Source organism: Amphiprion ocellaris, chromosome 6 (assembly GCF_022539595.1).
Source record: "Amphiprion ocellaris isolate individual 3 ecotype Okinawa chromosome 6, ASM2253959v1, whole genome shotgun sequence".
Classification (NCBI taxonomy): domain Eukaryota; kingdom Metazoa; phylum Chordata; class Actinopteri; family Pomacentridae; genus Amphiprion; species Amphiprion ocellaris.
The window spans coordinates 25,761,702-25,788,526 of record NC_072771.1 but is presented as its reverse complement, the minus strand read 5'-3'; the positions used below and the strand labels follow the sequence as shown (position 1 = coordinate 25,788,526).

General features: G+C 38.5%; 4 protein-coding genes and 1 long non-coding RNA gene across 6 annotated transcripts; 2 read left to right on the top strand and 3 right to left on the bottom strand.

Annotated features, from left to right (window-relative positions):
* Positions 1-1,591: 1,591 nt before the first annotated feature.
* On the top strand, positions 1,592-10,034 carry LOC111576641 (RILP-like protein 1). The gene is made up of 8 exons (XM_023282406.3): positions 1,592-2,248; positions 3,695-3,845; positions 5,919-6,037; positions 6,155-6,430; positions 6,540-6,719; positions 8,056-8,198; positions 8,288-8,386; positions 8,605-10,034. The coding sequence occupies exons 1-8, from the start codon at positions 1,925-1,927 to the stop codon at positions 8,696-8,698; spliced, it is 1,386 nt and encodes a 461-aa protein (XP_023138174.2). The 5' UTR covers positions 1,592-1,924; the 3' UTR covers positions 8,699-10,034.
* On the bottom strand, positions 9,834-10,585 carry LOC129349139 (uncharacterized). The gene is made up of 2 exons (XR_008602005.1): positions 10,446-10,585; positions 9,834-10,304 (listed from the first exon to the last, which is right to left on the bottom strand). It is a non-coding gene; the product is annotated as an uncharacterized LOC129349139 (long non-coding RNA).
* Positions 10,534-13,305, top strand: rilpl2 (Rab interacting lysosomal protein-like 2). The gene is made up of 4 exons (XM_023282411.3): positions 10,534-10,969; positions 11,044-11,195; positions 12,283-12,405; positions 12,848-13,305. The coding sequence occupies exons 1-4, from the start codon at positions 10,676-10,678 to the stop codon at positions 12,867-12,869; spliced, it is 591 nt and encodes a 196-aa protein (XP_023138179.2). The 5' UTR covers positions 10,534-10,675; the 3' UTR covers positions 12,870-13,305.
* A 1,299-nt stretch (positions 13,306-14,604) lies between these two features.
* Positions 14,605-19,931, bottom strand: kmt5ab (lysine methyltransferase 5Ab). Of its 2 annotated transcripts, XM_023282407.3 has the most exons (8): positions 19,803-19,931; positions 19,487-19,590; positions 17,547-17,694; positions 17,015-17,231; positions 16,791-16,878; positions 16,644-16,703; positions 16,256-16,446; positions 14,605-15,156 (listed from the first exon to the last, which is right to left on the bottom strand). In XM_023282407.3, exons 1-8 carry the CDS (start codon positions 19,810-19,812, stop codon positions 14,946-14,948), a joined length of 1,029 nt encoding a protein of 342 aa, XP_023138175.1. In that variant the 5' UTR covers positions 19,813-19,931; the 3' UTR covers positions 14,605-14,945. The 2 variants fall into 2 exon arrangements, with proteins under 2 accessions (XP_023138175.1, XP_023138176.1); XM_023282408.3 differs by lacking the exon at positions 19,487-19,590 and having other exon boundaries at positions 19,803-19,930.
* A 1,648-nt stretch (positions 19,932-21,579) lies between these two features.
* On the bottom strand, positions 21,580-23,425 carry mtrfr (mitochondrial translation release factor in rescue). The gene is made up of 2 exons (XM_023282426.3): positions 23,019-23,425; positions 21,580-22,027 (listed from the first exon to the last, which is right to left on the bottom strand). The coding sequence occupies exons 1-2, from the start codon at positions 23,280-23,282 to the stop codon at positions 21,797-21,799; spliced, it is 495 nt and encodes a 164-aa protein (XP_023138194.1). The 5' UTR covers positions 23,283-23,425; the 3' UTR covers positions 21,580-21,796.
* Positions 23,426-26,825: the final 3,400 nt, after the last annotated feature.

The window sequence follows — 26,825 nt, the reverse complement described above, 5'->3', positions numbered from 1 at the left end:
CTAGCCTGTAAATTCTTTGGAATTAGCAACAAATCAAGCTGTGTTTGGAAAACGACCGTGACACAGAGCATTAGTGTGGCCTTTTTAAACCTGCCATAACAAGTGAAGAGAGAAGCCGACTGAGAACCTGGTAACAATGATGTCAATTGGAAAGTCCACCCTAAAACATATCCTGCTTTATTGTCTATTATCCTCTAAATGAGGTCATAATCTACAAATAGAGCACCATGCTGTATTCATCAGGGCTTTACACCAGTAACTGAGACCATAAACCCATTTGAAAAATCTTTTGCGGTAACCCATCAAGTGAGAAGTAAGGTCATTTTCTCATAATCTTATATACATTCTGACTTCTTTTTGCAATCAGAAGAGTTGCCCCCTGCTGGCTGTTGGAAAGGATTCAGGTTTAAGATACTCTGGCATTGGTGTTACTTCCAGAACCAGGGACTACATTCATCTTTTAATTACAGTCTACAGTGGAAATGAGGCATTAAGCCTGATCACCCTTCCTTGCGGAAACCACGGATGTGTGTTGTTATAGGTACCACCAGTCAAATCAGATTAAGAAAACCTTTAAAAGTTTGATGATGTTGCTGAAAAATGAGATTTAAAAAGTATGTTATTCTGCTGGTTATATTCCTGCTGCACATGTGCACAGTTTCATGGTTCCGCGTTTGAGTCATTGCAACAACACAGATGTGGTTGCCAGATTGACTGTTACAAAACAGATGAGGGGGAGAAATGGTACATGTGTTATATAACCTCCATCTTTGGTGTTCTCCCATAGATTTCTATTCAGGAATCTTTAGTCTCTTGTAAAGCTGTGGACATCACAGATATGCAGTTGTTGTTACTCTCTGGGCCACTTGGAGTCAATTTGAAGAGTTTTGTTCCATACATTGTTTAAATGTGTTATATGTACGCAGACTGCTGCCCTTGTAGTGTAGACACTGTGCAGAAATCTGTGTAGGTTTCCATGCGCCGACTCTTGCAGATTTTTAGGAGCTGTAACTCCTACACTAAATGCTCTGTTGGTTGTGTCTGTTTCTTTAATTTAACAGTACCCACAGACCATTTTTCCTTTTTAGTTTGCCTCAGTCAGTTTTGTTTTGTCAATCACCAAAACCACTTGCTTCCCTTTCCCTAATGCACTGGGTTGTATCAGCCAAACAACTTTTTTTTGGCATACCTGCTGACAGTCATTAATTAAAACCGCTAAAATCACTATACAAATCATCGATAAAGGTTGTTTAAAAACGAGTTTAATGAAATCTTCTAATTATGTCGTCACATTCTTACCAAGAAATATGGTCACAATTTATATTTATATACTGGTGATACTTTAAGAAATGCTTTGACTAAAAGTTTACTTGTTTAATGCATTACTTATTATAGGCTGCCTGTAACTGAATTGCCACGTGAAGGTGGGATATTTTAAAAGTTTAAGTAATATCACGACATGCGCAGTAGGACTTTGAGCTGCTGCCTTCAATCCTGTTGTAAATATGGATATTTGTTCAAGCCAGACTTTAAAGCACTGCTGATATGACCGAGATCATCCAGTGATAGTCAGATTTATGTATTTGTATTAAGACTTTATTCTTGTTATTTCTTAGTGTATGGCGACATTAGGCATTGTTGTTTTAGCGATCAACCTAAAATACCTAACTATATTTTGTTTGTCAGCTCCGTCCACTGGTATTTATTCCGGCCGATTGTGACATGTACGAGTTTTCGCGGATGTGAACGCAGCCTCAGAGGCACCAGCGGACGTTAGCAAAGTTTTACCTGTCAACAAACTGAAGCAAGTCGACTCCGGAACGCTTCAACCGGCAGTTTTTATGAACCAAACACGGTTTGAACTCGTTTCTCTACTTTAATTGTGAGTCTACTCCGAATGTAGGAGGACACAGAGATATGTTAAATGTCTCAGGTGCGAATAAAGCAGAGGGCAGACATGGAAACCTGCGGTGTGTCAGCGCTGGACAGACCCGCGGCCGAGCTGACCGTCATGGACGTTTACGACATCGCGGCGGTGCTCGGCCAGGAGTTTGAGCGGATCATTGACCGGTTCGGCTGCGAGTCTCTGGTCGGAGTGGTGCCCCGGGTGGTGCGGGTGTTGGAGCTGCTGGAGGCCCTGGTGGGCCGAGGGGCCGCCGGACAGGAGACCGAGGAGCTGCGGAGAGAGCTGGAGAGGCTGCGGCAGGAGCGGAGCGACAGATACGAGCAGGAGAGGAAGCATCAGAAGGTCAGTTAATGTTTCTGTCAGTGTGTTCATATTAACCCACCCGCCTCCATTTAAGTGTCTCTACATGTCTGTCTACCTGTTTGTCTAACTGACTGCCACCATACCATGTGCACTGTAGCCTCTCAAGGTAAATCTACAGTGAAAGGTTCTGACTCTTCATTGGGCTGATCAAAGTCTCTGGAGAAACTATATTTAGTAAAATTTGGGGATTTCTGACAGTTAAGTTGCTTAACAGTCACTCAACTATCGAAACTGTTATTGATTTAGTTTCTGGTGATCACCAACTCACTGATTAATGCATCCATGTAGCACCATTTGTGCATTTCTTATGCCTTTAAGATAAGATAACATAACATAATTAACTTTATTAATCCCACAGCCAGAAGTAGGAAAAGGGGATGGTGCTGAAACGTAGGGACATTAGTTGAAAAATAAAAATAACCCAGAAATATACATAAACACTGTTGATATTGTACAGATTCTTTTATATGTAGAAATGTAAGATATTGCACAGATTCCTCTGAATGTGGAACATAATATTTCACAGGATTATTCTGTATGTAGGAAAACGCAGATATTGCACAGATTCTTCCGTGAGGAAAAAATACCGATATTAAAAATGTAGATATTGCACAAATTCTGTTCATATTGCACTGATTCCTTTGTGAGTAGAAAATACTGGCATTGCTCAGATTTTTATGTATGTAGATAAAAAAAGATAGTATGCAAAATACTTTAAATGTACAATATATTCATAATGCACAGGTTTGAAATGAAGTATAACAGTTTTTCTGTGTGGTCTACTGGGAACAGTGCTTGATTACATTAAATTACTCGTGTAGTGGTAAGGCGTAGTTAAGTATCCAACACAATACTACTTTAATCTGTGGTATATTTTGCACTTAACATTACAACGTTGCTACTTTATGTACTCTATGTAAGCAACTTCATAATAGCAATAATACCAGGTGACAAAGTCAAAGTCAGGTCAAGTTTATTTATGCAGCACACTTAAAAACAGGAGTTGAACTGAAGCGCTGTGCAATTATAAATAGCAACTCATAAAACACAAAGACTTAAAGACGAATCAGAATAAGACTGAAGGCTTGATCGCCTCTATTTTTGTATCTAAATCTCAAAACATCCTGGAATATTTGGTTGGTTGTCCTCAGTGCCCTAACTGTGGTATGAAGATGAAAGACAACTGCTCAATAAATTGGCAAGAAAACCTAAAACATTAAAGACATATTTAAGTCAAAACTTGACTATTTTGAATCTTCACTTCAGCAGTCATGTAATCTGAAGTGCTGCTGACATTGTCATGCCCTCATATATGCCTCTATATCGACCTTTTGCAAACAAACGCCAGGACTCTGTGCACACACTTGCCTGTGCTCGTGTTTTCCCCTCTTTTTTGACTTTGTTTTCTGTATCCTCTTTGCTCAGGAGTTGGAGCTGGTGGAAGACGTATGGAGAGGAGAAGTGCAGGACCTGCTTTCTCAAATCACTCAGCTTCAGGCAGAGAACAAGAGGCTGTTAGTGAGCCTCTCTCTCAAGGAGACTCCCATCACGGAGGAAGACCTGCAGAAACATGAGGGTGGGTAATGACAGGTGAAGTTTAGAAGGGGTTGAGAAGATGGTTTGTGAGATAGTAAGTTGTTTTTAAGGTCTCTTCAGCTTTTCTGGTAGAGTTAAATCTGGTTAAATTGTACTTTGATAGAGATGCACTGACGCACCAATCCACAGTAAAACTAGTGGATTGGTGTGTCTCTATATAGTCACTCCAGTAGATAGGGATGAGTGAATTGACATTAATGCACCAGTATCCATGAACCAAAGCCATGTATAATTGAAAATATTAAAGCAGCATGTAGTATAAAATAGACACCGATCAAGAATAAGCTAAATATGTTACGTATATTGATAGTCTGTAGTTCACTAATTATAATAATAGCACACTAGGTCAATGGCTCTGAAGTCTGTTGCATTTTAATCCCTTCTCATGCATGGAGGTTATACAGTATCTGCATGACTCTGGAGACTGATTTAGTTCGGTCTTGGCTGGGAGCTCCTCTGCAGATCTGATATGTCTTCCATATGTGCTAAGTACTGCAGTACTTTGTGTTGATTTACCATCTGCTGTACGTTAAACATACTCATCCCGTGCAGTCACGTGAGATTGCTCAGTACACGCTACATGCTTGCTGGATGACATAAAAAAGTAGGCCGTGAAGAGAGGCAGTCAGGAGCTTGTAAAGGCGACTATTTTTGAAGCAGACCAAAATATAGCTCTTGTGTGAAACTAATGGGTGCTGCAGCTGTACTTGCTGTCAGGACTGCAGCACACAAACACTGCCTATAAACATATACACACAAATGAAAGGGTACTGTATGATATGATTACTCTGCTCACTGACATCTTATTTTTCTCAAGAAATGCCTTCATGGTATAACAGATGTTTTAGTACCAGGTAGAGGCCCAAGCATGGCTGAAATAGACAACATTTTAAATACCACAACTTTTACACTGACACAGACACGTTGTCCGAAAAGTTCTGTTAATTTTGGTGCAGTGTGGAAGTGACTTGTGGGGATGTGTTTGTTCCGATTACAATAAACATTTTGCTTTAACTTGGCAAGATTTTTGAAATGTGATAATACAATTACAGAGGGGTCTGTTATATACACTAGGAGTCAAACGTTTGGATACACCTTGTTGTTTAATGGTTTATCTTTCTTTTCATGACTATTTACATTGTAGATTCTCACTGAAGGCATCAAAACTATGAATAAACACATAGGGAATTATGTTGTGAATAAAAAAGTGTGAAATAAGTCAAAACATGTTTTGTATTATAGATTCTTCAAATTAGTCACCCTTTGCTTTGATTACTGCTTCGCACACTCTTGGCATTCTCTGGATGAGCTTCATGAGGTAGTCACCTGAAATGGTTTTCACTTCACAGGTGTGCCTTGTCAAGGTTATTTTGTGGAATTTCTTGCATTCTTGATGGGATTGGGAGCATCCGTTGTGTTGTGCAGAAGTCAGGTTGATACGTAGTTGCATGGCTACCACAGCATCCTGCAGCGACATGCCATCCCATCCAGTTTGCGTTTAGTTGGACCATCGTTTATTTTTCCACAGGACAATGATCCCAAATACACTTCCAGGCTGTGTAAGGGCTATTTGACCAAGATGGAGAGTGATGGAGTGATGAGTCAGATGACCTGGCCTCCACAGTCACCTGACCTAAACCCAATCCAGATGGTTTGGGAAGAGATGGACCACAGAGTGAAGGCAAAAAGGCCAACAAGTGCTCAGCATCTCTGGGAACTCCTTCAAGACTGTTAGATAACCATTTCAGGTGACTACCTCATGAAGCTCATCCACAGAATGCCAAGAGTGTGCAAAGCAGCAATCAAAGCAAAGGGTGGCTATTTTGAAGAACCTAAAATATAAAACATGTTTTAATTTTAGATTCAAAGTCACACTTTTTTGTTTACTACATAATTCCATATGTGTTCATTCATAGTTTTGATGCCTTCAGTGAGAATCTGCAATGTAAACAGTCATGAAAATAAAGAAAAAATATTAAATGCTGGATGAATAATTAGAATGCATGGATATTACCTGTGTGAACATTTTGTCTGATTTTTTTCATGACCGCAGGAATGTCTGAGAAAGAAAGACAGGTGATGAAGAAGCTGAAAGACTTGGTGGACAAACAGAGAGATGAAATCCGGGCTAAAGATCACGAGCTGATACTTAGAAATGAGGATGTTGACGCGGTGAGGGTTTGCACCACGTACATCACGAATAATGGCATCCGACATGATATTTAGTCTACAAACCACGATCTTTCACCAGAATTAGTGAATTCATAAAACAAATTCTCTCAACTACAGCTCCAGCTGCAGCAGCAACGGCTGATAAGGATCAACCAGGACCTTCTCCACAGGATAGGAGTGATGGAGGCTCAGGGCAAGTCGCTGATCCAGCAGAGGGCTGAGCTGGAGGCTGCAGCTCAGGCACAGCAGCAGGAGTTCGGAGCTCTGCAGCTGGAGCTCACGAGGCTCAGAAAGGAGCTCCAGGAGTGGGAACTAGAGAGAGAACTCATTACGATAGAAGAGTTCCCTTCTTCGCGATCTGGAGTGTCATCACCTTCATCACCTCTCATGACGGTAAAAAAATACCCAAAAGACCTTATTTTGACCGAACTGTAAACTGTAAATATGATAATACTATGTCTGTATGTTTTTTGTAGATGTTAAGTGTCTTGTTTTGTGTCAGCCCTCAGCTGCCGAGCTTTATAAACCAAATTCAGTGTGGGTGGAGTGTGGAGGAGACTCAGGCTTTCTGGCAAACTGCTTTGAGCGCGACAAGAGTCTTTCCCCACTCCCAAAGTCAGCGAACAGAGAGAAGAATGAGGAAGAGAGTGGCGAAGATGACAACACTACATCAATGTTACTGGTACCATCTACTCACACTATCCTATATAGACAGTAATACTTGTGTTGAACACTATTTACATTACACTATAAGACTATTTACATTGAACAGACATCATTATCACTTTTCCCTGCTTTGTGTCCCTAAAGTGACAACAGAAAACATTTTAACTCCCCCTCCCGCATTTCCAAGTCATGTTACTGTTGTTACTACTGTCGCTGTCTGTTTTCCCAAGAATCTCACAGCTACCAACAACTCAGATTTCAAAACTATCAGTACCACTTTGGAAAGTATGAGAGAAGAAAGAAGCACGCTTGGTTAATGCAAAAATAATTTTAATCTTGTTTGGAATAAGAACAAAGTTTGAGTATTACTTTAGCTGCAGCAGGGTTACAGAGGAAAAAGAGCTAGAAACAACCAGAACAATCCAAGTTTGAAATAAAATGCCTGACCTCGGTGCTGTGATCAAGAGAAAGAGAGAGAAAACACCTGATTTTATTAATAAGTCGGCAGGATTTAAAAGAAGTAATGTGAACTGATTGGTGGTTTTGAAGCCTCTCAAGTCTGGGAGCTTTCTCCACTGATCGAATGCCCATCTGAGGTTCACTCTTGTTTTACCTTTTCACCTTTTTTGCCTTCTCCAACAGCTGGACCTTTTTTTTTAGTTTCCATAATTACTCTGGTTGTTGCATTGATACTAATAGCTGCAGGGGAAAACAAAAGCACTTTCATCTTCCTTTTACCGTCGCACAGTTGCAGATGCCCTTCCTGTGTGCCGTAAATAAATTGAGCCTTCATTTGTGGGGAGATTTTGTGATAGATTTGCGCAGTGAAAGTGAGGCTCATCAGGAACCAATCTAAACATTGACGATGTCATTATTGTGTAGCCATTACACTGTGCAATCAACATTTACATTATAATGACAAGCTAAAGCATAAAACATGTCTATTGCCACTTTAAGGCCATGAAAACCTGCTGAATTATATGTTTTGACTGTTTTTGTTTCAGATCCGCTTGCATTGTTATTCTTCTCCTTTTTTATTGTCACACTGCTGTCTGTCATGGTGCTTTTCTGTCATCACAGCTCTGCAGCTGCCAGAAATATGTTTCACTTCAGCTCCTATTCTCATTCAGAACACACAAACGAACAAACAAAACAGGACATGCTTTTCAAACACTGCTTTACAATTTCACTACTGGTTACAACCCCACAGGGTCCATTTATCATTTTAGGTAGTCAGAGCAAATCCGTTTAACTTCACCAACACAACCAAAGAGTGGTGCAATTCTGAGGTGCCTGCTTTATTTTTACCATCACTGAGCAGGACATATGCTGATTGTGTGTTGTCCTTGCAGAAAGGATCACCTGATACAGAGCCAGAGGAGGATACAGACAAACCTCGCTTCACCCTGCAGGAGCTACGGGACGTCCTGCAGGAAAAAAATGAACTCAAAGCCCAGGTGTTCATGCTCCAGGAAGAGCTGACGTATTACAAAGGGTATGATTTGGCTCACGCCCTTTCAATTTGAATCAGTTTTACAACACTTGGATGCTAAATTTAACATGTACCTCTTCTGTATCTTGCAGTGAGGACTTTGAGGATAGCATCAGTTCCATCGTGTCCACTCCGTCTCCTCCACCATGTGCCACTTCTTCTGATCCGCCTGAATCAGGAATTAGACGCTTGTGAGTAAACACTTTTTGCACCGAGGTTTTCCTTTACAGTTGTGAAGATGATCAGCTTTCTACCGCTCTGCTTTCATATTATAGTAATATTACTGTCAAAAGAAAATAATTATTTGTATGTGTTGACATATTGTTTTCTCTCTAACTCTGAATTTCTCTCCTGTATCCAACCCACTGTGCCTCCACTCCTCCCCTTGTCCATTTCCCTCTCTGATTAGGATCTTCACTGCTATAATGCCGATGGTGGCAGCTGGTTTGATCACAGATGACCCCACGTTGTTACCAATCAGAAGACTTGTTTCCTTTATGTGACCTTAAATTTCAACTCTTTACAAACAGATGCTCTTATTTTTTAACAGCACCATCTCAACACCAATTTGCTTACAAGAATTTGTTTAATGTCTGCCTTTCTCATTTATTTTAAACAAATCTGTGTTTATATACTTGAAATTCAGGTGAATTAATGATGTCTTTATTTATGTTGACTTTTATGGTACATTTTGGTTGTATTTTTTTAACTTGATAAGAGCTTTAAGTGAACCTCAGTAGTTCAAATGTGAGACAACTGTCCATACCAGGACAATTTTAAATATATTTATGACCTTTTAGGGTTTGTTCTTTCGTAAAGTCACCACCTTTCAGTGCTTCAGTTGATATATAATAAGGAAATAGCTTTGCTTCATTCATTGTAATGTTGCACATGCTGATGTCAAAGTTTCTTGCTCAGGTTTCTCATTGCATTTCTTTATCAAAACACAGAAATGGTGTCAGTGCACTTCATGTCATACAGTATTTTCTTACTAGTTTGACAAGTATTGCCTGTAATGTAGAGAGCTCCCCGAAGAATCAGCTGTGTTTTCACCATACAGTCTTTGGTTTTCACCGATGTTTTAAGCTCCTTAGCAGTCTTTGAATCATGATGTCATTATCAGGAATGGCTCCATCTGCCATGTGGCCTATAAATTGAACGTCTTGTGTAATTTATTTCAGAAGATCACGTATATCTGATGGGAAATTACTGCTCAGATGTCTGGTTTGTGTACTGAAAAGAGCTAGATGATCATACGTCCGTATGAGATCATCTTCTAGATTGTTGTAAAGAGGATATTACTACCAATCAGAAGACTTATAACAATATACACTGCCACCATAACCTGCGCTTCACACCAGGAAAACGTCCTGGTAAAGCTCCTGAAGAAATATGTAATGACATTAGGCTTGCACAATGTATAGTTTTAGCATCAGCATCTCTATGTGCACATATGCAAAAGTCACATCACTGAAAGTGCAATGTGAAGTCAGTCCAATCATGCTACAACTTTTTTTGCTGCTTGATTCAGAAAACCCATTCAATTCTTATTTTCTCTGGCCAATCTACAAGAGAGGTCTGTCTGCTAGAACCTATTTAACTCTAATTTATAGCTTCTCAGATGGACTCAGATCTTCGTTTGTTTTTTACTTTATTGACATTAACTTCTTTTCCAACCTAAAAAAAATATATATATATATTTTTGATGCAAATGCACTCCCTGACAAAATCCCAATCACCCTGTCGCTATTCATATAAATATATGTAAAATGAAAAGTGCCAGGACACACCTGTAAAATAATGTTTATTCAGAATGAAGCAATAAAGTTTTATTTTTCATCTTGTTGAGATTTTGGTATTGTGTCATTATCAAATACTAGCATAGCTAGTGGAAAAGTCTACTAGGTATATGCTAGAGGTCAGGTTTTTGCCCATAAAATATATTTTCTAGGTTTGATAGTTTATAACATTGTGAAGACATAATTTTGTCCTGGCAAGAAGCTTCCATGGATCATTTCATTCTAATAAACAAAAGAACGCCACGAAAATGAAAAAAACAAACATAAAATCACGTGCTTTCTCACCTGATTCTGACAGGCCTTGATTGAGCTGAGGAGTAGAAAAAAGAAGAGGTCTCACTCATACAGTCTGAATCATGCTCTTTCTGCTCCGCTAAAACCGAAGACCTGTGATCACAGACCGTCAGTGCGGAGTGAGTGCTCTTCACTAGTGCAGGATCTTTGAGCTCACCTGTCGCTAGGATACTTTGCCCTCCTCTGCTGTCCACACAGTCTCGTCATTGGTGGCTCAGTGATGGGGGAAGTGCGGCTGCACTGGAAGTTAGTTACCTTGGTTTACTGAAACTGTTCAGCCGAAGTCCAAAAATTGAAGGAAGTGTTGTTTTTAGAGCGTTGGAAGTAGTAGGTGGTGAAGAAAAGTTGACTTCTCACTGGTTTTTGAAGGAGTCGCGTCGGTCCGTCATGGAGTTTGGTGAAGAGTCGTCGCCCGCTCTGGCGTTCGAGAAAGACGCGTTTGAGCTCACGGTCGAAGATGTGTACGACATTTCCTATGTAATCGGACGAGATTTGTTGAAAATAAGCAGCAGCGGGGAAGAAGTGTCGGATTTACAGTTCAGGATAGTCCGAGTTCTGGAAATGTTTGAGACTTTGGTCAACAAGTACAACTTGTCTCTGGAGGAGCTGAAAATGGAGCGGGACAACTTGAAGAGCGAACTGGACCGGATCATTCAGGAGGGCTCCTCCGGGCAGGGCACGGTGAGTTTCACCCTCGGCTTGTGGTCAGATTAGAGGTGGACTCGTAGAGATACGTGTCGTGTCTGCCGTCACAGCCAACAGCGGGACCGAACCAGCTGGTGGTGGATCTGACGGACCCCAACAGACCGCGTTTCACCATGCAGGAGCTGAAGGAGGTTCTGCAGGAGAGGAACCAGCTCAAGGCCCAGCTCATGGTGGCTCAGGAGGAGCTGCAGCTCTACAAGAGGTAACAAGTCTAAAATCTCAGGCCCACTCTAAGATAGAGCTCAAACAAAGCTTTTAAAGTCAACTTCTGTCTCTTTTCTAACTGTGCATTGTATTAAATTATGTTGGAAATGTACTTTTTTTTTACCTTCATTTGTTTCAATCAGAAGAATGAAAAACACCTTGAAGTGATGTAATCCGTTGCAACCACTAACTACAACCGTACAGCTAATCCAACACCTCTCAGACTCCAGAGTCAACAAATCTGAGGATTATAAACTGTATTAAAACAGGATTTATTGCAGGGCTGTTGTAAAGCGTTACAGTAAACTGTTTGGTTGTAGCTAATAAGTGAGGAACTAAATGTGAAAACGTTGATATGAATTACACAGCTTGTTTTTATGTTAACACGACTCCAGTAGAATGAGAGAGACTACTGTTACCATTGTTTGACCTACTGTTGGACACACTGACATATTAATGTCAGCATCCATGCAGTGAAGATATTCAAGTCAAATTTATTTAGAAAGCACTTTAAAACAACCGGAGTTGACGAAGGTGCTGTACGGTAGAGTAAAAACATGATCAGAAGATAAAAATAATAGAACTAAAAGCAAAATACACAATAAAACATAATCAATAAATAGACTAAACAGACTGGACTGCCCGTCCCACATACAGTATACGTGCACACAGAAACAACAAACCTCTGTGGCGTGAAGAAGCAAAGAAAAGAGGTGGGTTCAGGGTCTGTCTACCGTTATCAGTTATTTGAAGAAATGCAGAGGTGACTAACTTGTGGCTGTTATTTGCAATATTTTTTGCTTTTTTTAGTTTGAAAAAAGAAAATTGGAAAAAACAACCATATGAGCACAACAATCAGGCTAATATTGCAAATGTCACCAGTGTTGAAGTTATATTATGTAAAATAGCCTCACATATAATTCCCACATAATAGCACTGATTTTAGTTCTGAAACTACAAGATCAATCAGGTCTCATTAAATAGCTTCCACTGTGATGTGTTCTTTTATTGCATTTTCTTTTTTTTTTTTGGCACTGTTGCATGAAATATTCTCAGTGACCATAAGTCTGGCCTTTCTTCTGCAGTGGGATTCTGCCACAAGCTGAACCAGCCATGGTCGAGGTGGATCTGGAGACACCAGCAACTACAGAGCACAGTCCAGCCACGATAAACGACACAAAAGAGGAGAAGACAACCATAAGCAAACTGTGAGTAGCAAGCTGGTTTGTTTTACGGATAAAACTATGCAAAGACAATAGAAAACAGCACAAAAGAAATGGTGTAAACTAAGTGAAAGCATGTCTTTCTAACTAGTTGAAACCATGTTTATATGTACACCTTAAATGGGGAGAATTTTCAGCAGCAGCCCCATGACATTATAGTCAGCCGGCCGTTCACACAGCCCTTCTCCTGTCTCCTAACGAAATACTTGTGACCGAATGAGTTCATGCTGATGCTGAGGATGTTTGTGCGAGCTGTGATTGAGAACTGAATGAATGAGAGCTGGTTGGAAATTGAGTATGGCTGCCAAACTGCCGCCGTCAGTAATTGCAGTCTGCCGTGATTCAGAGTTGCTCGTATATTACATGTTCACTCGCCCTGCTGGGGGAAAAACTCTTTCAACTAATTCCTCATATTTTCTGTTCATAGGTTTTCATTCAGGCGAAAATGAGAAAAACCTCTCACAAGAACTGACCATATAGAGGACAAACGGGATTTGTCGGCACAATTTAACCACTTTTCTACTTCTTTTTTTCTAATAATGTTTATTTTCAATCTAACAAGCACTATATTTTGTACTGCTAATTTTAACCTGATATGGTTTATAGTAATGTAGAGTTTCTGAAGCAGGAATCTAAATTATGTGAAAAGAAAATATTGCAAGGAAACTGGAAAGTATTATCTAACTAGTGTTGAGCTTGTTAAGTGTTTTCACTCAAAATGGAATTATTTATAGTCTTAAAAAATATTTTTATGAACCAAAATGAAGTTTCCATGTGGGTCCAGTCATGTAAAACACATTTTCTATCACTCTAATTCATCAAATACAGATAAAAGGGCCTCATGTCCAACAAAATCTAAGAATAAAAACGTGATTACATTTTGAACAGCACTTGTGCTTTTTTGTTCTGGGGTTGAATAATTCAAAAGCTTCTGATGTTTACCATTGTTCCATGCTCTGATCTCATGTCAGGTTCATGTACACACATCACAATCCACAGCAAAATTATACTTCACACATTATGGACAGAATAATGATAATTTAGTTAAAATTATATGGCAACACAGTTACAAGAGAACTTTAAATTTAATGTGATGAATTAGTGTCCAAATTAAGTAGTGATAATAATGAAAAAGGAATAATTCATGTTTTTCTTTCTGCATTATAAAGGGAGACTGATTAAGGTAACTTTTTATCAGCATTAGATTATGGTGACCTTCTGTACATGAAGGCCTCAGCTGCAGTTCTTAAGCCCTCTGACACTATTTATGACTCTGCACTCAGATGATAATTCTAATACTCATTATTACAAGCTGTATGCTGAGGTCGAGTGGCCCTCGTTCTGTTTAAGGTACATCAAACAGTCTATTACTGATCTGTACGCTTCTTTTCTCTGCTTTGCTAATTCATTGCCGTCATTCAGTGTGGGTTCTTATTAAACAAATGATCTGATTAGTAGTGTTATTGTTTTATGATAGCTAGTTCTTTCTCTTAACTCTTTTTTTGCACTACGTATTCTAAATAGTTACATTATTTTAACAGTTTTCCCATAATGTTTTATTGTGTTTATATAAGTTTATTTGTATGCCTACGTCTGTTCATTTGTATTTCTGCTCTGCGCTATTAATGCAATCTCCAGCTCAGTGTTGCTCTGACACTGATAGATATTAAAGTTCTGTACCGTCGTCTAAATGACATCTATATTGAAATATTTGACTGGATGAATTTGGCAGATTAACTTGACTGAGTTAAGGTGAGGCTTCTTGATGTGCGACAAAATTAAGATATTCTGAATCATATTTGAGTATTAAAATCATACCAGTAAAATAGCACCAAGTGAGACTGACTTTACTGAGTTAACAATAAAGTCACTTTAGAACTCTATTGGACATACTGAAGGTATTTAACACTTCTTCTAAATATTCAGTATGTTTTTGAAGCTGAGTTGAAGAACACTATCTAGTGTGTGAACATTCAGAACCTTTAGAGCTAATTTTTTATCCCTCTATGCTTTTCGGTTTTGTAACTTCTTTGCAGTACTGAAGTAGTGAAAAGTAGCTCCACCTTCCACTGGCACTGCCAGATGGATCTAAATATGAGTCAGTGGAAGACAGAGTTTTCTTAGAGCTCCAAATTTCAGGTTGTTTGTTTTGCAGATCATCATCAGCAGAAACCATGCCACAGCTGGAATGAAAACTCACCAGTTTTATTCCTCAATTTACAGCACAAGCAATAATTTACAATATCCAGAATTGCATTCATTACAATAGAGTCCCCATGGACAATGAAACACTACTTCAAGCAAAAAATACTCTTCAAATTTGTGTCCATTAGTTAAGAAAACTATAAAAGCATGATAAAAACAAATTTAGCAAAAATACACCCTTCATGAGTTGAAGCTTCGGCTTCCATTTAAAACAAAAACATTTTTATACTTAAAGCATTTTGAGGACAAGTACAGCATCTTTTACATAACGATGAAATAGAAAGCAGAGAGCACCAATTCTTCTGAAATGTGAACGGATTTCAATACTTGAGCCAAGGATGTGCTGAGATTGAAGCTTTACTTCTGTCACCATAGTCATACAGCAGCTCCTCCTCTGCTTCGATGTCTTTGGAAGCTACCAGGATCAGATGAGGGATTCCGTCGATGGGGTGAAGCCTCGTCTGACAGTTTCCTGTTTTACTGTGGTTGATCAGTCTTCCAAGACGGCTTGTTTCCTTTGTAGCATCGACACTGACAAATGGATAAAGATAGCGTCACTACAACACAATATGGGTATTCACACTGGAAATCATTCAGAAAATATTTATTTTCAAGCCTGAAATCTCATTGAATCATTAGCTTTTCACTAAACCAAGAGGCTGATTATTAGAGGAACTATTGTCCAACAACAGCCCAAGTCATTCTACACATCAAAAGTCGACAGAGAATTCTGTATCACATAATTGTTGATGTATAAAAGAGACATTAAAGATGCACCTTATTCAGTCTCAGACTTATAAAAAAGTTCTGCATGACAAAGTTAGCTCCAGAAATTGCAAAAGTTTACAGTCCCAAAAAATGATTTCCAGATAGTCAACAAATCTGGAAACAGAACCAGAGGCTTTAAACAACTAAAACCAGAAATCTGCATCCATCATTTGACTAAAACTGCACATACGAGTGGTACTGTGTTTTTTCCTCTTTTTTTAAAAAAAAAAGCATTTTATTGCCTTTTTAAATTGTTTTTGGATACGAATAGAAAAGAAAGACTGGAAATATGGGAGAGAGAGCAAAGGACAGACATGCAGTAGAGATCCATCAGGCCAGGAATGAAACGGAGGACTTGCTGTTTGATGGCAGTTGCACACATGTGGTTTAAACCCTAACCATTCATACCATGCCCTGGTTTTGTTATGTTAATCTCAAATCATTTGTCAGCACACCAGTACTGTGGTCACATCTCAGTTCTCATCATTAAATGACAGACCATCAACGACTAATTAATAGAGTTCATATGAAAACAGACCTAACAGATTAGGTTAGCTCACTTAATTAAAAGTTTACTGAAACTAAATGAGCCATTTACAGATTGCTGTTTAAATCTTTAAGAAAGAAAAACAGCAATCTAGCACAAATTTACTGTAATGATGACATACCATCTTACATTTCATGTACTGCTTATCACTACATCCACAGTTGGAAACTGTATGTCTGGTCTGAAAAATCAAAGGTCTGTATATTATTCTTTTATAAATACCAGTTTGTGTGTGGCTTGTTTGTGTATATACATCATTTCTACATCTGGCTTCATGTGTCAGTTGTGTTGCAGAGTGGTGATAAGTGGACTTACCAGTAAGTTTTAGATTGATACTGGAAGTAGTACATGTAACAGCCTGTTTGAGGATCCTGAGCATACTGGGCCTCTCTCATTTTAGCCTCAGCAAGCTCCAGTAGGTCTCCATGGTACTCCACAACAAAGTCTCCTTTTTTAAAACCCTTGACAGCAAAAACTCCTCTTCCTTTTCCTTCTATGTGTTTGACCTGTGAACATGCAAAAGTGTGAAGTTAAACGGATTAAGCAAAGATGTGGGAGCTGCTTGATAGCTATGTGAATACCTAATTAGTCACAAACAAGAACTCTTCTTTGCCTGTGACTACTTTAAAGAAAACGTCAAATGTCTGCATACAGTGTGCGACAGATTCAAAGGAACATGACACATCACACCATTAAATGTTACCTGCATTCCCTCTTCAGTGCCATTCTTTATCAGGTCATCAATGTATCTGTGTTCTTCACTCTGTTGACATATTAATTAATGATATCAAAAACACTGTTAAAGATATAATCCTCCTCATAACATATACGCATTTTTTCTCATACAAACCTTCAACTCTGCTTTAGTTTTTCTGTTACTCCGTCTGATGGGATAATAGTCTGTGACCTTTCTGTTTTGGGGAGCTTTATTGTCCATTCTGAAAAGAGGGACATGATGAAAGTAATGAGCAATTCTGTTTGTGCAACTGGCTGTGAAAGAGCTTTTGTCTTTTTTTCTTAGATTTTTTTTTTTTTTTAAACAAATGACACAGAAAATTGGTTTTGTGGACTCACTTTTTTGCTCCAAGTTTGCGACCGGTTCTACTGCGAGGCTTGGCTTCTGAAACTTTACTGTTTGTCGCAGACCTGACATCTGATTGTGGCGTGGACTCTTTTTGCTCAGGGTGGGCAGTAGCTTGCTCTCTTATCCCATGAGTGTGACAAGCCACTTCAGGCTGCTGCTGCTGCTCTTTAGACTCGCAACTGTCAGATTTAATTTCACTCGGTATGCCTAAAACGAGAAGGAAACAAAGACTGAAACTGTGAAGAAGACTTGACATCTGCCCTGAACATTTAGCTGCAATAAAGAAACTGAAGTTCCTCCAGAAACATGGTTAAGTTGTGTGAGAAAATAGATGAGTGAGTGAACACTGCTTCCATTCAAGCAAACTGGAAAGGTTTCTGTGAAACACATGCATCTGCTGACCATAAGGTAACACAGGGGTCAACTGCAAAAGAGCTGGGAGATTGCATGCAACAGAAATGACCAAACAGTAGCATTTTAGATCAGTAAATTCAAAATGTTTTATGTTTTTTAAGTGCTCACCTTTTTTCTGCCTTGAAGTGTCAGGATTACTCGCATCAAAATCGTTGCCTTCCTGGATCAGCATGCTCGAACTGTCACTCAAAGGGGATCTAGGTTTGCCTGGACTCCGTAGACCCTGAAGAACTGACTGCACTTTACCCACACAATCCTGAAAAAGTAAATATTATTTGCATTGGTTTGAAAAATGAAGAGCCCTTCAAAGAAATCAAGACGAGCAATAACTGAGATGCCATATTCTATGACTGTCTTCAGAATTATGCTGTCCAAATTTAGAGACAAGCCGCACATGTTCAGTTCTGCTCGTTAGAATATTTTTTTGTGAATAAAAAGACTGTTCATAGCTTCAATCCCTCTGGAGCCAACAGAAAAACAAAGTGAACAGATTGCAAAGACTTCACTGCTTTGCCTGCCAACTCCAACAGTGACAGTGTCTGAAATAAGCTCCTTGTTCACTCACTCACTGCTCTCTTTATAATGGACACCCAACAGTGAGCAGTAAATTAAGATATTGGACACTCAAATCATTAATTTGCCCACAGAGGGATGGCGTATAAATGTACACGTCCAAACAAAAGGGCAAACAGTTAATGTAGTGCACATTGTAGTGAATAGGAAGTGAGTTGGGCCACAACCTGGGAGTATTAAATATCTCCATGGTAACAGTACCATTTTTGATTGGTAGAAAATATATATTGAATTGTTGGACAGTGTATTGAAGTTCCCATATTGTGCCCCCGTTTAGCAAATTAATGACAGACACACAAGTGCCCAGAATGTCATTTTCATTTTTTCAGCTCAAAATACTGCAAAGATGGTTCATTCTAAGATGACTGTATAATTTTAGGGCAGTTCTAAACAGGCCATTTAAGTGTTTAGATAGATGTAAATGCAGCTGAGATGCTGCTGTCATGCCCCCTTCAGGAAGAAGACTCTCCCTGCACCTGGGACTGACAGCTCAGAGAGAAACATTGGACCACACAGCAGCAGACACAGAGCTTTTTAATCACTTCTTTCTCTCTCAGAAATCATTTTACATGTAAATGTGGCCAAAATTCACTGCACTGTCATTGTTTTTAAACTCATGTGTATGGTGAGTTTGTTAGATGACTTTTTAGTTATAGAAACCAGTAGTTCAGTGGTGCACAGCTGGTTAACATACAGTCTTAATGGACTGTGTTTCTGTCACGATTTCAGAATACAGAAACAAAAATGTCAATGAGAACTGGTTTAAAGGGAATTCGGCTATATTAAAATGATGCATATGTGAGCACAGAGAACAGGAGATAAAACAAACATAACGACTGGCAGATGACTGGGTATATTAACCCATCAGGTCTTCGTTTATTGGTTTAAAAATCGGTGTTACACTACAGCTTCCACAGAGCTCTGGCCTTTGGGCATACCAGCAAAGCTAATGATAACGTGAGCCACATTAGCTGTGCAAAGTGCTACCACTAAGGATTTCCCCCTGTTGTGTTGACATTGTCATTAAAAATGAAAGCAATCCCCTCAAGTCTGGAGTTCCTCAGATGCTGGGAGTGCATGAAGACTTTTGTGTTCAATCTTGCTGCCAACAGTAGAACATTTGGTGTGTTTTTCTCGTAGCTGAGACATTTTAGATTTAGCAGAAAGCAGCTCTAGAAAGTAAATAAACCTGGTGGACTCTAAGGCAGCTGGCCTTTCTGAATAGCTCACCTCTTTTTTTTTTTTTTTTTTTTTTTTAGCTCAGTCACTATTGGTTAACAAATTGCTATTTACAAACTGGATAAAATTCTTACTGGTTCATAAATTTGAGAGGCCCTCAAGTGTATACCAACCACAAAAACATTGAATTGTAACCATATGGAACCTTTAACTTAAAAGAAAATGCGAGTAAAGCTTGTTGATTAGTTGCTTTAGTTGGCTAACATGAATGTATAAACTCAAACAGCAGAACACACCTTGTTAGTTGTTGGTTTGTTCTCCTTTGTTTCCGTCTGTGAAGTGACTTTATGTTCAACAGTTTCCTCGGGCTTTTTGTCGGTTCTCACCACATTTTTCTTCCCTTTATAAACACGGAAATAAATAATTGTAAGCACTGCTGTCTAACTCAGAAAACATTGTACAAAACCCGCGAGTTTTATTAGTAAACAGCTGTGCGTATTTAAACAAAGTTGTTCCTGCGCTAGCGCTAACTAGCATTAGCTGTCAGCCTAGATACTGCTGCAGCTCGCATGATTTAAATGAATAACTCAAACAAAACATTAACAGCGTTACCTTTTGCCATCTCAATTCCCGGAAAACAACCAAAAAATGTCTTTTAAATGTTGCCCGCTGACTACTGGGGGTCCTCGTTTAGCTCACTCCACTGCTTCTGCAGCAACAAACTCCAGACTACTACTGTACAGCGTGGAGGATTTAAAAACGCTTTGGCTCATCTCATTGGCTGTTCAGTACAGAGGGGAGGGTCTCCAACAGGAAAGCGGTTCTCTCATTGGCCGAAGCTCTTGCTGTCACACCCCTCAGGCAGACCGGTGAGTCACTACAACTTTGCTGTATGTTGCAAAACTTATATTGATCTCAGTGACATAATTTCGGTTCTATTAAAGCTACCAAAAACAAGGGGTTTTATTATTATTTTTCAAATAGTTTAACAATTCAGAGCAGAAGATGACAATATAATTTTAAATAGGTAGATTGTTAAATGTCCTATACCGTTATTTATAATAACAATAATAATATAATAACTATGAAGAACGTTTAAAAACAAGTGTCTACAAAGTTTTGTGACAGAAAAAGCAAAGCAAAAGTAGGATTTCAAAATAACAGATAAAAAGATAATAAGGCAAAACAGACATAAAAGTAATAAAGTTAAAACAACAGATGTAAAAATACGAACTGCAGTATGTCCCTACTATGAAAACAAACAAAAAATATTGTTGAAGCAAAAAAGTAATATTTCTTTTACTTTACTAATTACTTAATAATTCCTTGGATTTGCTACACTTGTTGGTTTGACTAGAAGCACTTACTGTCTACTCACCTGCAACTTTCTTTTAAAACCATTTAATCTTTCTTTAAAAATGTTCTACATGTTAGCCTTCATTGCTATGCACCAAAAACCTACTTGACAATAAAAGTGACCGATTCTAAAAGAGATGATGACATCTCATAAAATCAAGTCTGTAAAGTGGGTTTTAAGAAATGATCAAGAAGTCATTGATTGAATTAGCCTTAGCTCCTCAGGCAGACCATTAAAGGTTTGGTGCAGCAAACAGAAGGATCAAAGATAAATGGATAATAATCAACCACAGCAATAAAAGCATCATTTAGTGAGTGAGTGAGCATAGTAACTCACTCATCACTCATCTAAGCTCTGTCCGTTATAATGGTATTATTGTCAGGTCTGTCTCTTTGTTTTGTAAATGAAATTGGATTTTTCTACACAGAGAGTGCCAATCAGGGACAACAGACAGGAGTATGCACAGCTTGAAGATCAGCAAGACAAGCAACATCTTTAACCTCCCAAGACCAGAGCTTTGGTTGGGTTTACATTTTAGATTTCTTCTAGTTATTTGGGATAAGGAGTAACCAATAAATATAATAATCGGATAATATCTAATATCTGATTATTAGATTCATATTGTTATTTTTATTGTTGTTATTCTCAGTAATATGCTCTTTTAAAAAATAAATTGATGTCCACATATTCACATTCAGAAGAATGAAATATGTGGACGACAGGTCACAGGAGGCTACCATCTTTTCACTGAGGCTTGGGTTGGAAGGCTTTTGCTGACATCCAGTGATAAATTAATGTAAAAATATGTTCACTGATGTTACAACAGTCATAATGCTGCTTTGATTTTTTGTAGGTTTTCACCATCAATTAAACCTGTAGGAAATGATCCAGTGTCGTGTGACAAATTGAGAAAAAAAAAAGCCGTATTTCTAACAAGGCTAAAGGTTGCATACTTTTTTCTAAAGCATTCACCAACATTAAATAATTTCAGGAGAACCTCCTTCAAGTACTGAAAGATGCACAACACCAACATGTTTTACTATGTTTTTATTTCTTTTTAAAATTCCCTCTTTGTCTTGCATTGTGAATTACGACATCTTGCAACTTTGCATGAATGATGCAATACAAATGGCTGGTTGGATTGAATACTAATAAAAGCACGTTTCCAGGTTTTGTTGAGTCTTTTCAAACATAACGTACAGGATCATTCAAGTATTTATATCTTCATTCCATTTTCTACACAAGCATTTTATACAGTGTCATTTCCAGGTTTGGAATCAGCAGCCAGTGCTTCTTTAAACTGTCTTTTTCTCTCCAGATTCTCATTTGCTTTCCTCCTCTTTTCTTGCTTCCTCTGCATGGACTCTTTCTTCTTCACAAGGACATCACTGAGTTCTCCTTTATATGCAACATCAAGCTTCTCTCTCATTATGTCCCGCGCACGTTTTCGATTTATATCCACAGATCTGGTCTGATGACACTGGAAAGGAAAGAGTGCAAAACACTGAATGAACATGATTAGTAAATCATAGAAGCTTGGTTGACAAAAAAAAAAGAAAACTCATCTCAAGGTAGTCTAGTTATTGTGTGAACTGTTATACAAATATTTGTGAAATTCAACTTTTACACCAACAAAAAGAGATTTTCTTGACTGCTGGGCAGAGGCTGATAAAGAAAAAGCTTCAGAAGACCTCTGAGGTGAAACTGTTGCTTCCAAAGACTTGACTTAACTTTACTAACACATATTCCACTAACAGACCACTGATGACAAACAGGGCAACTACAACTGCTCTGGGGGTTCAGGCATTTGGGTTCTGTAAAGTGTCTTGAGACAATTTGACCTGTAATTTGTGCTATATAAATAAAACTGAATTGAATTACAGTGTTTTTTTTATTGGGAAGCTTTTTCCATTTCAGTTTCACTGCAGAATATATGCAGCTGTGGTATGATTGCGCACAAAGATATAGAATGTGACCTGTCTAACCATTAAATAAACTACCAAAATATTGCAATAGGTGGCTTTGAAAGAAAGTAAACATATTTTATTGCACTTTAAGCTGCTGTAGTTACAGATATTCTCATCACATGTGGACAAAATTCTCAACTGAAATCATAAACTGTGGATTTCTTGCCTGTGGGTGAATGTTTCCCACTTAAATACACTACAGTATTGCTTCTCCTGGACTATTTTGAAGGGACGTCATCTAAATATGTGAAACTGTACCTGTGTTGTCGATACACATTAGACAATTAGTATCATTAACCATAAAATAAGAAACCAAAGTTTATCAGTATTGCATTCCATAAGTCTTCAATTGACAGAATATCCAACTCTCATTTAAAGTCTAATTTAGTCATGTCTTTTGTGCTTCGTATGCCACTCCAAGATGATCAGTGGTCCCATCTAGCCCCATACATACAAACTTTCAGGAAGCCTTCTAATGACAAATATATCCAGTTAAAGATGCACCTTCACTACAATCCCAGTGGGGATGTGCTTGAGCACCACACAGTTGCTGGTTTTGTTGGTGGCCTGTCCTCCGGGTCCTGATCCCCTCACGAACTGCTCTTCTAGCTCGTCCTCTACCAGGGCAGGAAGATCTATCAGGTCCTTTTTACCAGCTGTGACAACACATGTTGGTCCAGCCGGAGGTCTGAGCAGCGGAGGGACACCAGGAGAAGCTCTCCATAAGACCCGACTGGACCGTCTGAGGAACAGAACAAGCCCCGACATCACGCGACATGTTATTTAATGCCTCCAAAGACAGAAATTCTAATTAATACGTTAAATCCCTGACTAAAAACTTCGTATCACTGCATGTCCGTTGCACGGTCACAGCCACAGCCAGTGTTGTTTTCTTCGACGGTATCTGTTATCAGCCAATCAGGAATCCCCGTGTTCTTCTTCGTGGACAGAATAACAGGTATGTTGACTCCACACCGCCACCGTGTGTCTATCAACGGAATATGTTTTATAAGTATGCTGACTTGATTGATTTGAAGTGTCTTTAAAGCCTCTTTCAGGTGGGTAATGCGGGTGCATGACTGCTTGTAGATGCCAGCATAAGTTGGACAGTGTATTAAACTCAAAAGACACATGTCTACAGTGCAGACCTACAGGACAGTACAGTCTTTCTCTAAATTTTCTGGATAATTGGTTAAGGTCCAATCCTCCCATCTTCTAATTTTCAATTTGCTACATAATCGTGAGCTGTCTATTTCCTGAATTGATAAAGTAAAGTCTTCCACTCTGGAAATGTGACCACAGGCAGCAATAGAAGAATAAGGTCCTTGGTTCATGAACAAAGGAACACTACATGCTTCATCTTCCACAAATAAACATGACCCTGAGTTCTTAGAGAGGGTGTATGAGGGATGCTGTGGGGAAGGAGGGGGATTTTTTTTCTTCTTTTTTTCATTTTAATTGAAAAAATAAAATTCACATAAAAAGTACATGATCATATTCAATAATTATAGGTATGATTTTAGTAGGTAAGCATATCTTAATTCACATGTGCTCGAAGGATTTCAGTATTTACTTCATGGACATGTGTACTACTCAGCTTTTCTGTACATATAAAATCAGCACAATGTACAGAATTATGGTTATTTACAAGGCCACACAGCCATGTTTTGTGTATAAACGTGCCCTATGGGGGTGGTGTTTTTTTTTTTGTCCATTATAAGAATACATAATCGATACTGCTGTAAATAAATCTGATAGTAGTAATTACAGTATGTAAGATGGATCATTGTCGTATTTAAATGGATGGTGTCATTACTTTTTAAGTTTTTTCTCCCCTCTTTTAAGCATAGCTCTAAAGTAGCATTTATTGTAATGCATGGACTTTTGAAAAAAACAAAACAATGCACAGTTTACAGTTAAAATCAGTTAACTTAATCACTCAACTGGAGAAGTTTTTCACAATGAAACATTTTTGTTTTGACGATGAACGCTGCTTTTCACATTAAAGGAGCATCAACAAGTGCACGATGGAACAAAAGAATGACTTGATAATTGCCACGTTGCTTTATAGTGTGATGGATTTGTTGTCCTTATGAATTGGTCACCTCACAAAGTACATACTAGATTTGGCTGTTTAACACAAGACACTACCGCTGATTTGAAAATAATTGGAACTTTACTGTAAATTGCAGGTTTCTGTCACTATAATCATTGACAAACACTTGTGGAAGGAATTCTTTCCGCAAGACTCAAACAAAGGTCACTCAAACTGTCGATGTCCATTTACAACTATGCAATTTAATCACAAACAATAGATTTATTGCCAAATACTTTCATACTATATTAGGTTAAAGACGTATTTTTTTTATGGAGAGTAAAATGGACTGTGATGCAATACTTCCTGTGCCCTCCCTTGACAAAGACTATAATTAGTAAATCAGGAAACTATGTAGGTCACAGGGAAGAGACAATCTCTCTGATGACCTGTGATGACATCTCTGTGATATTGCGGATGGGGGAGGTGCATTTCTAATTAAACTTTATCTTTAGTGCTCACATTAAGAGAGACCCTGATTTCAGAACATTTTAACCTTGACCGTGTCGTTCTTATGTGGATCTTGCAAAAGAGTCACCTTTCCACTGATGTACAATGCGTTGTGTTTAGAAATTATACTAACAGACCTACTGGGAATCTCAAGCTGTCCACTTCTCTTGCAGGCTGCAACTTAACTCGTCACTCTGTCACCTCCAGCGAGGTCAGAACGCACCAACTCGGCTTCTTACTGGTTTCAGCAGAAAACATTACATCACCTCAGTCTCAGCTTCTCTCCATTGACTCCCTGAGGAAATAAGACTTGCAGAATAAGTGACTTTTTAAAAATCACCTCTTTAAATTCAGTTTTTACAGAGCTGCTCTGATGTCATGCCATCTCCTTATTGCTATTTAAGACTTTTATTGCTTATTTCTCTTGTAGCTTGTGCTTTGTCTCTCTCTGCACCTCTATGCAGGTTTTTCAGGTTCTGCATTTGCATGATCATGTCTGATCTACAGCTGCTGTTCACACCACTCTGTCCAGTGCTTATGTTCTCCCCTCTTTACCAAACTGGTTGAGACAGATGGCTATCCTCCCTGAGCCTGGTTCTGCTGGAAGTTTCATACAGGTAAATGAGAATTTTTTTCCCTTCCTCTGACACCAATGTAGATGTCATTAAGAATCTTTGAATTGGGTTTTCAATGTACAATTTTTTTCCGGGTGTTAATTAATAATCCAGTCTGATATTTTGCCACAGTTGATAAGACTGGAGCATCCTCACTGTGATGATTAGTTAGTATGGCTGACTTGCTTAATTAATAAAAACTTAGGGGCCTAAACGTGATATTTAATGCATGTAAATTTGTATTTTTATTAACATTGTATGGTCATACCCATAATACTTGGACTTATTAAGTAAATACTCCAATCCTGTTTCTCTCATTGCTGCGTGTTTTTCCTCTTTCTGTTGAAGAATTATGACGTTGTTTCTTGTTATTGTCTTGTTTTTTCATTTTAAGTCAACAACAATTTCTTTATCTCTGGGCTTATTTTCCAGTAAAGTGAACTCTCTTCACCTTTATGATTATCATGGATGATATTACTGTATTTACAAATTTATTTTACTGTACATAATCCTTTATGCTGAATAAACAAGACCTAATATAACATTCTTAATGTTCAAACCTTAAGTAATTTGCTTTTGGCTCGTTTGACGCTGTGCAATAAGCTGTAAAGTCAACATCAATATATTATCATCTCATAAAGTTGCATTGGTCAGTGTGTTAGCAAAGTAGTTTCTTTACACATCTAGCAGGTATAAGGTAACATTTTCATTCAGTTGGAGCTACATCTCTGACTGTCTAATGAATTTAAGTCCAATATTTACTTTCCGTCTGGCTCATTCTCAGCATCATCTGTTCTGGTAAATGTTTGGCTCTTTAGCTGCTAAATGCTCCTCTGAGTTCACCACTGCATTGCCACTGTAGCTTTTCTGCAGTTTTTTCTGCTGCTAAAGTATTATAGAGGATTATAGATGAAAGCAGCTACCTGCTGCTGGTGGAAATAATGCTGATGAGAATTAACACCTGTGGACGTTACAAACCAAAACAATAAGCTGAAAGATGCTACAAAGCTGTGTAGTGCTGAAGGGCAGCATAAGAAAAAATATATTCATGTTTTATGCATACATAAAGAATTTATAGTCATGGTTGATGCAGTGGTCATTAAAAAAGCTGGTAGGCTATTAAACCCTAAGTCCCCACCATCAATAGTAACC

Excerpts from the sequence above, each read along its gene's own strand:
- LOC111576641 (XM_023282406.3), top strand. The coding sequence starts at position 1,925 with ATGTCTCAGGTGCGAATAAAGCAGAGGGCAGACATGGAAACCTGCGGT. Across the intron at positions 3,846-5,918 it reads AGACCTGCAGAAACATGAGG|GAATGTCTGAGAAAGAAAGA; the intron begins GTGGGTAATGAC and ends TCATGACCGCAG. Across the intron at positions 8,199-8,287 it reads GAGCTGACGTATTACAAAGG|TGAGGACTTTGAGGATAGCA; the intron begins GTATGATTTGGC and ends TGTATCTTGCAG.
- rilpl2 (XM_023282411.3), top strand. The coding sequence starts at position 10,676 with ATGGAGTTTGGTGAAGAGTCGTCGCCCGCTCTGGCGTTCGAGAAAGAC. Across the intron at positions 11,196-12,282 it reads GAGCTGCAGCTCTACAAGAG|TGGGATTCTGCCACAAGCTG; the intron begins GTAACAAGTCTA and ends TTTCTTCTGCAG. Across the intron at positions 12,406-12,847 it reads AAGACAACCATAAGCAAACT|GTTTTCATTCAGGCGAAAAT; the intron begins GTGAGTAGCAAG and ends TTCTGTTCATAG.
- kmt5ab (XM_023282407.3), bottom strand. Across the intron at positions 16,879-17,014 it reads CGCAAACTTGGAGCAAAAAA|AATGGACAATAAAGCTCCCC; the intron begins GTGAGTCCACAA and ends CCCTCTTTTCAG. Across the intron at positions 15,157-16,255 it reads TATCAATCTAAAACTTACTG|TGTCGATGCTACAAAGGAAA; the intron begins GTAAGTCCACTT and ends TCCATTTGTCAG.
- mtrfr (XM_023282426.3), bottom strand. The coding sequence starts at position 23,282 with ATGTCGGGGCTTGTTCTGTTCCTCAGACGGTCCAGTCGGGTCTTATGG. Across the intron at positions 22,028-23,018 it reads CCACTGGGATTGTAGTGAAG|TGTCATCAGACCAGATCTGT; the intron begins GTGCATCTTTAA and ends TTTCCTTTCCAG.